A 17,017-nucleotide genomic window follows, 5' to 3' on the forward strand; every position below is an offset into this window, starting at 1 on the left:
GGAGTAATCAGTCCCAATAAAGGGATTTAAAGGCGCACAAAACGCTAGCTATAATTCAAGAGATTGAAGGAGATAATGTTGATGAAATCGGGTGATGCAACTTGATTTTTCAGCTTAAATATTTCGAGTTTCAACTAGATGAAAGCGTCTAACCAATTCAGTGGCTTCATGTATTTTTTTGTGTAGCTAGCTAAAGTTTAATATTCACACTGTACTACTTCAATTTAAATTGGTTTTCCAATCGACTATTGTCTTAAATTACGAGTAATTTGTTCAAAAAGTAACGCTTAGAGTGTATCAATGAAATTTACTTTTGTGAACGTTAGTATACTTCTAATGTACTGCGTTATTTACTTAAATAAATGTGTTTATTGTTCTCAACAAAAATTCATTAAACACATGAAAATTGAACCCTCAATTTAACGTGGCTTTCTTCTTTGGTGGAAATGAAAAACAAATCGATTTGGAAATTGTATTTAATACAGAAATTATTATAAAAAACATATAATTTCAGAAGAATGTGTTTCTACATCTTCAGGGATTACTTCAGAAAAATATATATCTCTGTAATAAAAATTATTATTATTAATGATTTGAATGACTGATTGTTTTTAACTCACCTCCGCATCGATGTTTTTTTGTATACATTTTTGCATTTCCCATATTATTTTGTGTGGCCTTGTTTCATCTGAAATAATTATATATAAAAATGACTACAATTTATGATTAGATTATTTCAATAGACGTTAGGTACCGCTCTACACTTGAACCTTGAAATATTTTGTCATGACTCTGCATCTTATTGCTTTGTGAAATACGAAGACTCACCCCTAAGAAGTCTCTATGGTTTGCTTGCAAAATCTGAAGTTAAAAAGTCATTACTTCGAATTCTACAAATTCTTGCAGAAGTGTTTATGATTTTTTAGGATTGTCTTAGACTATATCTGAATTTCTGTAATCTTTCAGTTCACTTGCACCCCCCCCCCACGCTAGCTGGGACGTGCACTGAATATCCTTCAGCACCTTCAAAACCGATTTTCTTGATAGTATGATACAAAAATAGGTCTGTTTGAAAATATCTTATTCACAACCAACATGAAACATTCGTCGTGTTACTGGCAGCAACGTCTTGTTGAAACCTGGAATTCAATATTCTAGATTCAAATTCTGGATCCATAAAAGGATTTGTAGGATTCTGCGGTGGTTTATGGTGCCGAGTATGAGATTCTCACTGTTCCAGTAACGACAATTCCGAGGCTTTTCACAAACCTTTTGATATGGAAATGGGCCTCATCGGAGAAGAGGATTTTGTCAAAATTGGAAACTCGTTTTAGTTAGCAGGAACCAGCCATTCCCTGAGTTCACATTCACTGTTAGTATTACATTATCAATATAATTTATGAAATCCATTAGAATGCGTTTTTAGAACTATTTTAATCAGTTGAAAATCTTGCGCCAGACTTAAGAGATGGTCACCAAGCTTAGAACATTCGTTTAGAACTACTAAAATGGGGCAAAACCAGGAAAGCTTCACTGGATCGACTAAAGAAAGGTGTTGCAGTAGAAAGGTTAATTCTTGTGTTAATTGTAGTTTGTTGGATTCAGATCAAACATCAAAATTCGTTGCAAACATCGTAAAGACAGACGATTTTCGGTTCTCGTCGAAGTGAGTAAAATTCCATGATTAGTTCTACGCTCACCCCGCCCGCGTGCTTTCTACCGTGTAAAAAAGATGATGGAATATTAATCAGTGCTACTTACTTAATTTCAGAGCGTTTTCGTTACAGGTTAAATATGCGTTAGCGTCTTGGGATAACTTCATTTCATCCAGGTATGGAAGTAACTTGTCTTTTTTCAATTTTAAATCGTTATCTAACTAAAACGGATGAAAGAAAAATGTTATATATTTGAATATAATGAGGAGAATACGAACTTACTTCATTACAAACCAACCACAGACAAAGGGTGTAATACTGAAACGGAAAATTATATTTTATTATATTTATTATAATAGTGAAGAAAGTTTAAACTGCACGACTGCGGCGACTATGAATCTTCTTCCTGAGAAATCCAGGGAACAGTATTTGAAGGATTATAATTCTTTTATGAAGTGGCGTACTAGAAAAAGCAGCTTCATAACTGCGTAAACATCAGTAAACACTCTAAAATCATTGCATATTTGAAAAATAAATCAGTTGGCTATAGACCCAAAAAATCTAAAACATTTGTCCGTGAATAAATTTCTGTTGTAAGCTCCAGACGATCATTATTTCATGCATAAAGTATAACAGGAAAAAATTTTAATGTAGCTTAGACATTATTTGTAACATCTTTCAAGTTGCTTTAATATTCGGAATCGCAGGAGCTCTGCGGAAGGAGGAATTATATAAAATGAATTAATAATACCGAAAATGTTTCAATCTGATATCAACCTGATACAAAAACTTATTTTCAACGTCGATTTACAGTTATTGGTGAAATATCTGATCATTGATTAAATAAACATTTATTACCCACGAAAGTCAAAACAGATAATTTCTTTTTGCAGTATAGGAATGGAAAATGCAAAACCCAAGTTGTAGGTATCTTTCCAAAAATTCCCTCGCTTATTGTAACATTTGAATTTACCTAATCCACTACACCGGGCATACATTTCGACGCCCTTCGGCGTCTCTATTAGAGGATTCCGGTGGTGATATAATTCAACGGTGGGTGAAAATCCAACACAGTTGCGGAGGGTTACGTAGACGACTCAATAAAAAACAAAACGGATTCGGCAGTGGAAACTTTGACGGCAACAACTAATTCGACTTCAAGTAACGTTGTAAATGTCCATCATCCTATTAACAATCCATTATATTAACTAATATAACTGTTGACGATGTTATTTCTTTGAACTCGTAAAAGTTTAGTCGAATTTTTACGAGTCTACAAATGTACAAAAAAGTTTGTATGAAAATACTTTTTTCACAAATAGGACGGTTTGACGGTTTGGCAATTCCAACGAGTTGCATAAATAACTATTGAATATTCAATGAAAAGTTTTTTAATATTAAAAGTATAAGAAAACATTTTTCCGTGGCTTTATAATAAAGTGTATATATCGTAGGTCAATAGAAGAGTTGGGATTTTAGCTAATATCCCAGGATAATAGGCAGTTGGCTGATGGTGCGTCACGCATAACTATTCTCCCGGAATATTAGGTAAATGTTGGACAAAATTCGGATAATCATGATAATAATGATTGATTTACATGCGAAAAATAAAAGCATTTTATCCTATTTTTTTATGGTCATTTTTCGATGAATAATCTACTGTCCGGCATTTAGCTAATATTCCGGTAGAATTGGCATGTGTGGTGCGCCATCAGCCAACTGCCTATTGTCCTGGGATATTAGCTAAAATCCCAACTTGTCTATTGACCTACGACATATCGATCTAGTAGCTACGAAAGTTCGAGAGTACGAGGAAGATTCCTAGTGCACACGTATGTTGAGAAAATAACGGACGACATTTTAAAGGAATTTTATAACGAATTGTAGGGCTGTAGAGGTTTCTAGCAAATCACTAGCAATTGGTTGCTTTCTCGCGTCAATTATCAAACATATTTGATGTTTAGTCCTCTATTTCTTTATTGTAAGGACTAGAATAATAAGATAAATACCTAGTATTGTTAGATATCCACCCAAATAGCACAATTGGTTTGATTAACGAAAAATAACGGTTTACATAACATCTCAAAACATAACCTCTTGAAATCATCATATTTGAGCTGTCGGATTCCAAAAGCGCAGCAGGGTATTTGTCGGACAAAATATTTCGAATTTTTTGTCATATTAGTTACCAAATTGAGCATATATTTATCACAAAACAATAACTAGTTACTTGGACATTTTTCGGAATTTCTAACTGTAGATAGCAATAGTTTCGATAAAAGTCATAGATAAAAAGTTTGTCGGATTCACCAAAAGGAAGCTTTATGCAAAGTTGCGAGTATATATTGAGCATTTAGTAATTCTGTTCTGTGGACTATATTAGTTATTAATGCAATAAGTTTCATACAAAATTTTTTCTACGTCCGTAGACTTAAAGAAATTCGACAAAACTTTTATCAACTTTTTTTTGTAATAGTAAAATTGAAAGTACAACTGTGAGCATTATTAATTTGGAGTAAAGAAGAAGTTAGATCATTATAGGTACTTGAATAGGCAACATTTAACGAAATCAAAGAAATAACATCGTCTATAGTTGTATTAGTACTTATTGGATTGTTGGTAGGATCGTGAACAGGTACAAAGTTTTTTGAATCAGGTAAACTCAAGGTATTGATACCTACAACTTGGATTTTGCATTTTCATTTCTATACTGCAAAAAGAAATGATCTGTTTTGACATTTATGGGTCGTTGGTTTTTATATTTTTTATAAATGTTTACCAAATTTAATCTATTGCCAGATATTTCACCAACAACAGTAAATCGACGTTGAAGATGAGTTTTTGTATCAGGTGCTGTGATAATTCAAACATTTCCGGTATTATTAATATCTTTACATTTTATATGATTCCTGTATCCGCAGATGTTAGAATAATATCTAAGGTTATATTAAAATTGTTTGCTGCCATTCCTTACGCAAAGAAATTTCTTCACGGGCGAATGTTTTAGATTTTTTGGTTTAGATAAATCAACCAAAGTGTTGAAGAGTTCCAAATTTTGGATTTGTTTCAAAGTAAACTAGTAACAATCTTTCTGCAAAGCTGCCTTTTCTAGTACGCCACTCCATAAAAGAATTATAATCCTTTAAATACTGTTCCCTGGATTTCTTAGGGAGGAGATTCATAGTCGCTGCTGTTGCCGATTCAACAACATCCCTTAGTGTGCAAAACGGATTTTCTTGAACGATTATCAAGAAATAAAAGTGTGACGGTTTATCGGAGAAACGAATTGACATAAGAAATGCAAAAGCGTGAAAAAAAGAACCGCCACGGTACTTTTTGACCGATTCTTCATGAGTACAAATGAATGAAAGAAAATCGTCGGATATTATAATAGACTGGAATCAATTGATGAAGAATTATTAGTACAATGTATGCTACCAAATATCGCAGAAGATGCTAAAAAAACTACTTTCAATACTACATTCTAATGAAACCATAATTAATTATTACAAATCCATTTTGATCCTACCTGAATTGAAGGTTCATCATCTGGAAATTGACCATTCTTAACTCCATCTATCAATTGTTGTGAAACATCTGTAGTAAGCTTACACAAACGATGAGCATGTATTGCCATATCCTTGAAAGTTTTTCCATAATCCTGGAATATAAAACTGGAATAATCGAATTTTTAAAATTATATTTACCTTTGGGTTAAGTAGGCCGAAAGCTAGAGTGCTAAATAGAGCTACCAAAAAAGTAATTGCGGCTGGCTTCATATTTATTATTAGCCTAAAAAAAAGCCGGTTTCAATTGTATAAGATCGTAGTTTCGACTAATTCCGATCCATAGGCGATGAAAACAAACTTAATAAATATTACAAATAAAATCTTTGTCTGTTATAAGATTGAGTGTAAAACCTAAGTCTCTTTAAAACCCACCATAGCAAGAATTCAGTTATAAAGAATGTTACAAAATATATATTAGAAAGTTTCAGTTTATGCAATGTGAAATTCTTAATTTTTAGCAGAATTATTTGGAAACATACTTTTTAGCAGCAATTTTTCCTAATTCAATGACACTAGAATTTGTTATTTACGAGTATTCAAATTGAAATAGGTTCTACCAACTTTGCCATAGATAATTAAACTAGAATATGAAAATTACATCGTACACTTAGATAATCATCATAAATCACTTACTTTCTATTTGACTTTGATACACAAAGTAATAAATACTCTTTAACAAAATTATTATCAATATTTATAAGGAATTCAGTAGTAAAAATTGCATTGTTCAGTCTAAGAGGTCACTCACCAATCGGATAACCTCTCACAAAAGTGATAGCAAATTGTGATACGTTCTCTTTGGAATCGTACGTTTTCTATGAAGGTCATTTATAATAATTATTAAAATTATCTATACTGAGAATCAACATATATGGTTGAAGATGATCAGTGTATTGATAAAAAAAACTGAATTATATAATCTCAGTGTAATCTCTTAGATTTTGAGATAAGGCTGTGACATTTTGTGGTAAGTGGTATTACCTACCAGGCAGATAGATCTCTTTGTGAGTTGCCTGTACACTTCAGCTCATCCAAAGGTCCTAGATAATGATGAATATGTTTATTGTCGCATTAAATACAGGTGAAGTGTTATGGACTTTTCAAACTATTTATTATCGTTATATTTTTTCTATTAATCTTCCATTTTATTCCATTAAAGTACTTATTGACCTATTTTACACAGGGTGCTTCTAAATTGAGGTGATTGCTCGTATGAAGTTAACTGCAACAAAATTTCCTCAGTTCATTTTTCCAAGATATCGGCGAGGACTAAAATTTTCTATTTTGAGTCTAGGTTGAGTCTATGATATTTTTAGTAGATCCACATTGCAAAAGCCTCGAGTCTGCTCATAGTATACACTCTTAATGTCCACGTTTATGCTCGATACAAGTGAACTGAGTGCACGAACACCTTTAATAGGTTTTTCACCTTTAGCTTGTTCTATACGTGATTTAACTTCGACGTCAGGGTCTATATTTGTCGTTATGCAGCTGCCAAGACATTTAAAATCATCAACTTTTTCTGTTGCGGTGTCATAGATGTTCATGCTCAGTTGTGGGTTTGGAAGTCTTGTTCACTTTTGTTTTTGTCACATTAATTTTCATGCATAGTTTATCTTCCACTTTTACAACTTTGTTTGTTTAATGTTCTACCGTTGATTTTTATTCCATCATCGTCATCGCCTATAGCTTGGTTGAATATGTGCGCAGAGTATATATTAAACAGTATTTGCGACAAAAAACAACCTTGTCGTACCCCCTTTTTTATAAACACCGGTTCTGAAGTTGTTTGTCTATATCTAAACGTTGCTTCTTGGTTCCAATAAAGGTTTCTAATAAACTCGATGTAATGTTTGTCTAAACCTTTTTTCTCTAGCAATGACAGAAGAACGGTATAATTCCTCATGTCCCGACATTTCTATAAGAGTATAAATAAGCTCGCTAGTGCTTCCCTTGTTCCTAGACCTAAGCGAAACCCAAATTGGGTATCGTTTTGATCACCTTCACATTTATGGTAGATTCTAGCTTGTATAATTTTAAGCAGGATCTCAAGCACTTGACTCATCAAACTTATCAGTCTGAACTCATCACATTTCTTGGGAGGGGAATAAATACAGAGATAAGCCAGTCTTTTGGAATATTACCTGTTGCATAAACTTCCTGTAGTAACTGGAACCATGGCAACAAATATTCTTCTTCTATTAGTTTTATCATTTCTATGTGGATTTCGTCCGGACCCGTTGCTTTTACGTTTTTACTCAATTTAAGTGCTTTGTTTTTCTCTGATTTTAGTATTTTTGAGGTCTCTCCATATTCACTATTCCTGTCGAATATTCGTGGCGTATCGCTAGCGAATATTTTTGCAATACTTTTAATAATTCTTGCTTTTCTGTTACCAGTTCATTGTTTTAGTTTAGTGTATCTGTTACGGGTTGATTTTTGTTGGAATGCGTTACCTCTGTCCTGTTTATTCTGAAGTAATTCAATCTCCTCACACCTTTCTTTCAGCAGCCCTTTATTATATATCGAAACTTTTTTTCAAGATGAAGTTTTAGTAAAAATATTTCCTTTACTAAAAATTATTTTCCATAAAATAAGAGCTGCAGAGGAAAAAGATTCATAATGAAAGCTGGAAATAACCACGTCTAGCCAAAATATATTAACGTAGCCTACGTGTCATGGATTGCCGCACGTTCAAAGATTTGATGTGTCGCACGCTATTTGAATACGATTTTTCAAATCGTTGATATCAACTACGGGTATCTTGTAGACCAAAGATTCAACGTTACCTCATAAACAGAAATCAAAAGAATTCAATGTTGGTGTCTTCATCGACCAATCCAACGGTTGGGATATGCTGCATCTAAATGCTGCCTAGCATCTCGATTGAAGTGTACTGGGGTATCATCGTGCATGAGCCTCTTTTTTTGTCTGATATTGAATGCGTGTCTTCAAGTTGTTCAGGGAGATCTGGTATAAGAAATTCCATTTAATAATGGATGAGACAGAAAATGAGGCCCAATTAATTTATCCCCTATAATACTAATCCGTACGTTCTTCATCAGTAAAAAATACATAATTTAAATATTCAAAATTTTCTCGCATTTCGTGTATTAACTATTCAAAAATTACAACTCGTTGAGCAAAATCGTTGAACCTCTACGGATGGTGAGAATATGGCTGTTGCTTTTTCGAAATTCGCCACATAGATGAAGGGCTAATATTTAGGGTGTTGGCTATTTTTCTAATACTTGTTTTTTGTTTTGGGGGTTGAATTATTTCCAAAAGTCCAGTTTAGGATAAGCAAAGGACTCTTAACTTTTTCATTGAAGATTTATTTTCAAACTACCTCTTATTTTGTAGCAAATTTGTTCTTCAAATGGTATTTGAATATCATCTAATCTAATCTAATCGTATGCTATAATTATTGAAGTAATTGAAATGAATTGGTACCTAAACAGCAAAGGGAATTTTTCTGTTTAATTTTAACAAACAAACAATGTGGACTTTTTATATTTTTTGTAATCGTATCAATTTAAAAACCTAATTTTCACGTGTGAATTTTTTTCTTTTAGTAAATATGAAAAAAGAAATAGTTTTTTTCTCGTTTATTTATTTCAAACTAATATTTACATACTCAGAATCTAAAATACTTCATTATTTATATTAAATACACAAGTTTACGTAGAAATAAAGGGAAATTCATCTTTCAAATTAATTTATGTTGTTTTCAGAAGAATATATAACACTGAAACAGAAAAAATGTTAACTAGTATAAAAATATACATCTCTATCATAAAAAAATATTTTCCAGCAAACAAATGTGGCATTTAAGGACGCTTTTCTGCAAAATTGAGTTAGATTTGCTCAAATATTTCGAATTTTGTTGAAATCTTTTAAAAATGCATTAGCAACGGACAATTTCTGGACAATGGACAAGCCACTTAAAGTGTAATGCTTACATCAATCCAGCTAAATTCAAATTGGTTGTGGTCGGTCTAGATTCTAGAGAAACGTTGATCTATTTAAGTACTTGTTTTTTAATTTGAACAAAACTCGATATATTATAAGTGCAAAAATCAATTGAGAAACCCTATATATATATATTAAAAAGTATTATTAATAATATTGATCGTGAATGTTTGAAATTTGCTTACATCTTTGGGAACATTTTCGTAAATACACATCTGCATCTTATATCCTATGTCGCAAGAAGATTTTTCACCTATAAAATTCATAATATATTGATAAAATATATATAACATCAATTTGAAAAGAAGAAACTATTCAGATAATCATAATAAATCGTCTTTATGAGGATAAAAACACGTATATGTGTGACATATCTGATGTCTTTGACTGCGGACTTGGACATCTTGTTACTTAAAAAGAAACACTATGGATTCCGAGATAGAGCGTTAGAGTTATCAGTACGTAAACTACAACAGTTGTGAATCTAGTCTGGCATTGGTGAGCGATATCCATCAGGGTTCAGGATTCTTTCTGTCAATCGATTTACTAGCGTCAGCATCGACAATCTAAAATTAGCTAAATCTTGGTGTGATTCTAACAAAATTAAACGAAGCAAAAACTAAAAAAATAATCTGTAAAGTTGTTGGGATTCACATTAGATATGGATATCAATTAAGGAGATAATATAGATTAACTATGCTCAAGAATTTCATTACAGATTTTTGCAATGATTAACTTTGCGTTGATCCAAAGTCATCTGGCTTATGGTATCTCTCTATAGGGCAGCTCTGGCAAATTTCAAAGGGTTTTTAGTCTTCAGATGACGAGTACATTGCCACTAACCATGAAATATGATTCTGCGAAGAAGTCAAGCAAAAATGACCACATTTGGCTGTTGTTTTATCAAGACAAAGCACCAGCTCACACATCCGTTTTTGCAATAGCCAAAATTAATAAATTAAAGCTTGAATTAGCTTGCTGGTCAAAGATTTTCCAGCAATGAAGAGGTGATGGCTATTTTAAGGAGTAAGGAGAACTTATTGCACATTGAAGGAGGAATAAATATATTTTTTTCCAAAGTTTTTGTGTTTTTTCTGTTTGGCCAGGTACTTCTGGGACCATCCTATTGCAAAATACCTGAAACTTCTCATCATTTCATTGTTGTTTGAACAATAAATAATTGATCAATTTGGAATTATTTTTTTTTAATTTCAATTTACCTGAATTACAAGCTTCTTTCGCGCAATTCATCATAACTTCAACGTCTTCGTTTCTGTTCATCTCACTCATATAAGATCTTAATACCTCTTCATTCATTTTATAATCTAAATCCATCTAAAACAATTTAGTTTAGAGCATTCATACGGAAAAAATGAAGGAATACTTACAGATTTTGCGTACAACCACAAGCAAGTGGTATAACACTAAAAACAAATAATTGATTTGATAAAACTAGGAAAAACCAAAAGTAGTTATTCATTCTATATTCATTGATAGCGTTAATATATTGATAATTACCTTAATCGATGTTACATTTGGGAACTGGCCATCTCTAACTCCATCTATAAGATCTTGCGGTACATTAGTAACAGCTTTACAGAAATCGTGGCTTTTTTTCGTAATCGCACCAAAATTCTTACCAAATCTCTACAAAATGAAAAAATCTAGAGCTTAACAAAGTAAATTACATTATCCAGTCATTGAAATATTCAAATTGAAACACCTCTAGCGAAAGAGTTAGAGTTTAAAGTGTGGAGGACAATAAGTAGGATAATATTTTCATTTTCTCATTGGAAAAAAGACCAGTGGAAATAATGGTGATAAAAAGATGATAAAATGTTTGGGATATTGTTATTTGTAACATTGAGGATGGGATAGGAAATAATCATCCTGCTAGGAAGCTACATCGTCATTTGAGACATATCTAAACGGACACTTCGTTTGATATCCATTAATGGATGTTTACGATCACATCTGCCCATTTTATCCTGTCTCTAACGCTCCAATTTTTTATATTATGGAAACACGACATCCTCTTTCTGCTCAATCCTCTCATTCCCTCTATCTTTCCTTCCATCAAGAGCCGAAGCAAATCATACCTCTCGTTTCGTATCACATGTCCCAAGTATGCTATTTTTCTATGTTTCATCGTTTCCAGTAAATCACATTCTCTACTATTTTCTTTTCTTGCTGTCCAAGGAGCAGTATCGAGTCTTCCATACCATACAAAAGCACGTAGCATTTTGTGCATCTTATTGTGAGTTGGGTCAAAGTCAAAGTTCGTACATACGTCTTTGATTTTCACGAATGAGCTCCTTGCTTTTTCTATCCGGCATTTGATCTCTTCGTCTGATGATCAGTCTTCACATAACGAAGTTCCCAGATAGTTAAATCTCTTCGTTATGGTATGATTGGTTTACATTCTGGAACCTTTATAGTTTGCAGGTGAATACTAGGAATTTTTTCTTTTTTATTTTATTATTGATTGCAATAAGCCTTTGGAGATAATTCATGTTATATCTTGCCATGTGCCATTTACTTTGAAACCTAATTGTTAACCCTCGAGGGCTTCTTAGAAGATGTTTACCGAATAAAGATTAGGTGGGGATAGGGCACATCTCTGCCTAACACCTCTAAGGATTCTCTTTGAAAGTTCGTTGTTAACTCTAACTGTAGCTCATTGGTTTCAATACGTTTCAATACGTCTTAGGTACTGGATACACGTATGATAAATTATGGGTTGATTAAACTAGTAAAATCAGTTGCGATAATTTGTAAACACCTACAGTGGATCACTGATGACTATCATAAGGATATGAACCTATTCTCACTATTTATAATGATGATCACATGAATAGAATGATGGGGAGCTATAGGAGCTATATTCTGCTGCCCTTGTTATGATCTCGATCCCTTAGAACGACCTCTTGGTTTGGATAAAAGTATAGATTCACTAACAAGCTGAAAAGATTGGAACACTCGACTTGAGATAAACTAAGATACAGATAGATGGACCTTTGGCTTGTTTTACTTGTAAAATATGATTAGTAATTGGTCTGGAAAGATTCAACCCAAGATTAGCCCTGATTAGATTCACCATTGACATCAGTCTTTCGTAGTTTCAAATTAGTCCCGATGATATTAACAGGGGGCCACCATCATAACAATCAACTATGATTCCATAGAACTTATTTGGGCACAGATAGAGTTATGTGTTAACGCTATTTGTAGTTGAAGAAGTGCAGCGTTTGCTACGTATTGCAATAGAAGAAAATACTCTATAAATAAATTCGAATAGAGAAAAATAAGTAGAAACGCTATTCTTCACTGGTATCGATGAAAGTGATAATTTCTTCAAAAACAAAAACCACAACCAGTAATAGAAACTATATTAGAGTGATAACCATTGGAATACAACCGCCATTTTCTCTCGATTGTATCTTGTAGCTTTCAGTTTGTTGTGCTAACAGGAATTCCCATTTTTTTCTAGGATGTTTTCTACTCGTATGTCTTTATTGGCTTGGAATACGTTACTTTTTACGTACTAAGAGGATACAATGAAAAATTCATAGAACCGAACAAAATTTCAATGTCAAAATATTTTATTACTCATCATATTCTTCTTTTAATTGGATACATTAATTACAGCGAAACTGCAACGTCTCTAGACCTTTCAAAAAAAATGTTTCTTCTTGCTCTGCAAACCAGACCTCCACACCTTTTATTACCTCCTCGTTGGAAGAAAATTTACGACCTTTCAAACTTTTCTTCAGTTGAGGAAAGAAATAATAGTCGGACGGAGCCAAATCTGGTAAATAATGGGGGTGTTCTAGTAATACAAACCCTAAATAACGAATTTTTTGCATGGCAACATGAGATTTGTGTGCAGGGACGTTGTCCTGCAAAAACAAAACAACTTTGGATAGCTTTCCGCGTCTTTTCTCTTTAATTTTTTCCCGTAGAGTAGTCAGTAATGTTGAATAGTAATCTCTAGTTATTCTTCTATCCTTTTCTCACTAAATTAATCATGATTACTCCATGGAAATCCCAAAAAACTGAAGCAAGAACTTTTCCACTAGATTTTTGGACACGAAACTTCTTAGGTCTTGGAGAACCAGGGTGTCGCCATTCCATCGATTGCTGCTTTGTTTCTGGATCGTAGAAATGTCCCCAAGTCTTATTCATAGTAACAATTCGGTTTAAGAAGTCTACATCGTTTTCAAATAGAGCACAGATCGACCGCGATGCTTCTACCCGTGCACGCTTTTGGTAAACATTCAAACATTTGGGGTTCCATTTTGAAGCAATTTTTCTCATGTCCAAATTGACGTGAGCTATATGATGAACGCGTTCGTATGAAGAATTCAGTGCTTCAGATATCCGTTGTATCTCAATTCGACCGACTGATAAAATCATGTCATGAACTTCATCGATATTTTCGGGAAATGACACAGAAACTGGTTTAAGAAGTCTACATCGATTTCAAACCTTGCACGTTTTTGGTCAACATTCAAACATTTGGAGATCCATTTTGCAGCACTTTTTCTCATGTCCAAATTGACGTGAACTATATGATGCGTTAGTATGAAATAATTAGTGCTTCAGATATCCGTTTTATTTCAATTCGACGGTCGATATTTCGGGGACTGGCACAGAAACTGGTCTTCTGGATCGATCATCATCTTCAATGGAAAATTTACCTCTTATAAATTTTTCAGTCCAATTATCCACGGTCGCATACGAAGTACATTGATTACCAATGATATTAAGCATATCTTCATAAATCTGCTTACTTTTAACCCTTTGAAATACAGGTACTTGATGATGGCTCGATACTCCAATTTTTCGATCTTCACAATTTCGGTGGACATTTTTTTTTTCTTTCAATTTATTGCGTAACTCTGGTTTACTTTTTTGACGTCAAACTTTACATTTACAATTCTAATAAGTTATTGTTTATCGCTATGGCAATATTTTGTTTATACATCCTCGTATATTGGTTATGCTCAATGGAAAATAAAGGAGTTATGTTATGAGAAAATGAGGAGAGGAAGTGCCAGGAAAACTTGCAACAAGTGGAACTAAATGAGAAAGGACAAAATACAGCAGATGAATGAAGTAGCGAAGAATCGGAAAGAATGGATGAAATAAGAATAAAAACTCCCGATACTCTTACGCTCGAAAGGGTATAACGAGTTCTAGAGGGGTCGAAAAAGAACAGTAATTCGAATAATAAATAATTATACCTTAGAATCCATATAACCAGAGGCGCAATAGACTAGAAAAACAGCCACAAAACATGATACCAAACACGATTTCATGACTTTATCTGAAATTGAAAATTATAATATATAAATTACGTTGAAAAAAGCGAGACTAGATTTAGGTCCGAAAGATCAAAATCAAGACCAAGCAGGGCATGAAACACGGCGGTTTTTGTATGTTGTCAAAAATTGTTAAAAGAAATGATCATACTGGTGTCGTTTGAGATTTTAAGGACTACAATAGGAGGAATTTAATTTGCTAGTTTATGCTTAATAGCAAATTTATGATTCATCGTAATGCCCTGCAAAAACAAGACCACTTATAACCCTGCAAGACTTGGTTTTAGTATTAACTCATCACTATACATATTTTGATAAATATAACAAAAAATTTTATTGTATGTTCTTGATAAAATGGCACAGATAAAATCTAGACAAAGTTATAGACTAAAATTTATTGTTGGGAACAGGAACGTGATAATTAATTTTGGTAGATCTGAATTAAAACAATTTCCAGTTTATGATCAGTTTTTCCTGTTTCAATTTTGTTAAATAACTAAATAAGTTTCCAAATCTTGTAATTATGAGTTGATTCTTTCATGAGATCGATCCTTTTCACCTGCTCAACCAAAAAGCTATTGAACGATTTTGGTGATTGAAAACTTACTTTATGAAGTATAACTGTTATTCTGCGATTGCCACAAATCAATTTTAGAAAAATCTTTTATACAAAAGTCGAAATTTACTGATAGTATTCACCTCAACTCACCTCACAGTTTGAACTGAAACATTTTTTCGAGCTCAATAAATAGGATTATCAGTGTATAATTTGTTGTATAAATTATGAAATTGTTTCCATTATGAAATTCTTTTATAATTTATGTTGTCGATAATACCTTTGCCCAAAATTATTTTTTTTAAACTGATAATGTCAATACCATAATAAACGATGAAACCAGATTCAACAATTTCATATTTTGTCAAATTACGAGAGACCCATGAGATTTTGGCCACTATCTATCCCGAAAATTATTAGAAATAAGATAATGAACACAGCCTTGACATTTTTAAATGTAAATATCTCTCTCGTTTCAATTTGACGAGAGTTATCTATTTTAAAAACTGTTAAACAAAAAACATATACTAGTAACAGCAATATATTGTTGTTATTTGATCCATGCCTTCACGTTCCACTCATGTCCAGTATGTCCACTAATTATTATCCATGGAGAGTACTGAAGACACTGTTTACACCAACACTCACGATTACACTGTCTGACGCGCGTTTTTCTATAACCCTAAGGTGAACTTTACATTCCAATTCACCTTCAGTCTCTGAAGACGATACCTTGGTTATCGAAACGCGCGTTAGACAGTATTGGTGTAGCGGTAATCTAAACAGTATGTGGATATCGCCAACGGTTCCAGAAATTTCAACTTATCCACGGAGAATGTGGAAGAAACAACAGATCTAGTTATAAATACATTTACTTCAACCTACCAGTCCAAATCAAAATCATCAGCGTCTATTGCAACAACAGAAAACGTGGTTATTAACATTCTAGATCAGAAGTTTTTTTCTCGTAAACCACTTTCAAAATACTTATCATTAGTTTTAGTGGATATATACACCATATTACCAACTTGTTAGAAAATCAGATCTTACTATGGACATTCAATAAAAGTCCTAATTTAGAGCTTTCTTATAGAGTCCAGTACTGCTTGGTTAAAGTTATTGTTGATTCTAATGACCCTTCTCTGTTCAGAAATACTGGGGTTTGATTCAGAAATTTTTCACAACAGAAAGCATTTATTGAAACTCTTTTTTGAGCTGCTTTTTAGGGATATTTCAGTTGAAAAATTCTGAGAGTTATAACTATACATCATGGACATTGCATCCAGATGTACCCATGACATCTACGGATCGCCAGAACATAGGTCAACATTTATATTTGTCAATCTATTAGATGAAATAAAGAAATTAATGATAATAATGCAAAAATGAAATTCATGCAGTTTTTTTAGTTGCTTCGAATGCAATGCTAATTCCAAAATATCTCTCACACAAGTGAAACGAATTTACAGAAAATTTTTAAACAAACAGATAAAAATTAAGAATTTGTGAAGAAACGAGGTGATTGAAGTTCCGTATGTCTCAAGCGAAGCTAGTTTAAAATGAAATCAAGATTAAAGACTTTTTTCGGAGGAAAGTACTTTTGCTACAAATGATGTTCCGTCTTCCCAAAACCGTCGATATTGGAGCAAAGGCTATTCCTACTACGAAAGTAAAGAAGATAGTATATCAAAAAATTGTATATTTTTGCCGTGTTATATGAGTTAGGAATCATTGAAGGAATGATAAATAAGCATATTTACAGATTCTGCAAATATTAATATAACGATCTTCGTTTAAATATTCAGCAGTCACATGGCGGCACATTCTACCCAAAATTCCCTAAATAGTTTAGCGTAAGATGATTTGAGAAAATTAGTGTGATATATTGAATCCTCAGATATTATAATAATGAGTTTTTTTTTTTTTATATTGAGAGGGCTA

General features: G+C 32.8%; 2 protein-coding genes across 3 annotated transcripts; both read right to left on the bottom strand.

Moving 5' to 3' along the window:
• Window positions 1–458: 458 nt before the first annotated feature.
• On the bottom strand, window positions 459–5,985 carry LOC130898700 (uncharacterized). 2 transcript variants are annotated; one of them, XM_057808165.1, is made up of 7 exons: window positions 5,858–5,985; window positions 5,363–5,447; window positions 5,185–5,316; window positions 1,938–1,973; window positions 1,762–1,876; window positions 621–688; window positions 459–564 (listed from the first exon to the last, which is right to left on the bottom strand). In XM_057808165.1, the coding sequence occupies exons 2-7, from the start codon at window positions 5,432–5,434 to the stop codon at window positions 547–549; spliced, it is 441 nt and encodes a 146-aa protein (XP_057664148.1). In that variant the 5' UTR covers window positions 5,435–5,447; window positions 5,858–5,985; the 3' UTR covers window positions 459–546. The 2 variants fall into 2 exon arrangements, with proteins under 2 accessions (XP_057664148.1, XP_057664147.1); XM_057808164.1 differs by having other exon boundaries at window positions 5,704–5,863.
• Window positions 5,986–8,820: 2,835 nt separating this feature from the next.
• On the bottom strand, window positions 8,821–15,239 carry LOC130898572 (uncharacterized). The gene is made up of 7 exons (XM_057807965.1): window positions 15,128–15,239; window positions 14,443–14,525; window positions 10,715–10,843; window positions 10,585–10,620; window positions 10,417–10,531; window positions 9,382–9,449; window positions 8,821–8,972 (listed from the first exon to the last, which is right to left on the bottom strand). Exons 2-7 carry the CDS (start codon window positions 14,515–14,517, stop codon window positions 8,955–8,957), a joined length of 441 nt encoding a protein of 146 aa, XP_057663948.1. The 5' UTR covers window positions 14,518–14,525; window positions 15,128–15,239; the 3' UTR covers window positions 8,821–8,954.
• Window positions 15,240–17,017: the final 1,778 nt, after the last annotated feature.

The sequence above is a fragment of the Diorhabda carinulata genome, chromosome 10 (genome assembly GCF_026250575.1).
Source record: "Diorhabda carinulata isolate Delta chromosome 10, icDioCari1.1, whole genome shotgun sequence".
NCBI lineage: Eukaryota > Metazoa > Arthropoda > Insecta > Coleoptera > Chrysomelidae > Diorhabda > Diorhabda carinulata.

Bases quoted from the DNA above. Each gene is read 5' to 3' on its own strand.
- LOC130898700 (XM_057808165.1), bottom strand. From the start codon at position 5,434: ATGAAGCCAGCCGCAATTACTTTTTTGGTAGCTCTATTTAGCACTCTA. The intron at 5,317-5,362 runs GTAAATATAATT...TTTATATTCCAG, and splicing joins TCGGCCTACTTAACCCAAAG to GATTATGGAAAAACTTTCAA. The intron at 1,877-1,937 runs GTAAGTTCGTAT...CATCCGTTTTAG, and splicing joins TGTGGTTGGTTTGTAATGAA to TTAGATAACGATTTAAAATT.
- LOC130898572 (XM_057807965.1), bottom strand. From the start codon at position 14,517: ATGAAATCGTGTTTGGTATCATGTTTTGTGGCTGTTTTTCTAGTCTAT. The intron at 10,844-14,442 runs GTATAATTATTT...TTCATTTTGTAG, and splicing joins CTGGTTATATGGATTCTAAG to AGATTTGGTAAGAATTTTGG. The intron at 10,621-10,714 runs GTAATTATCAAT...ATTTGTTTTTAG, and splicing joins CAAATGTAACATCGATTAAG to TGTTATACCACTTGCTTGTG.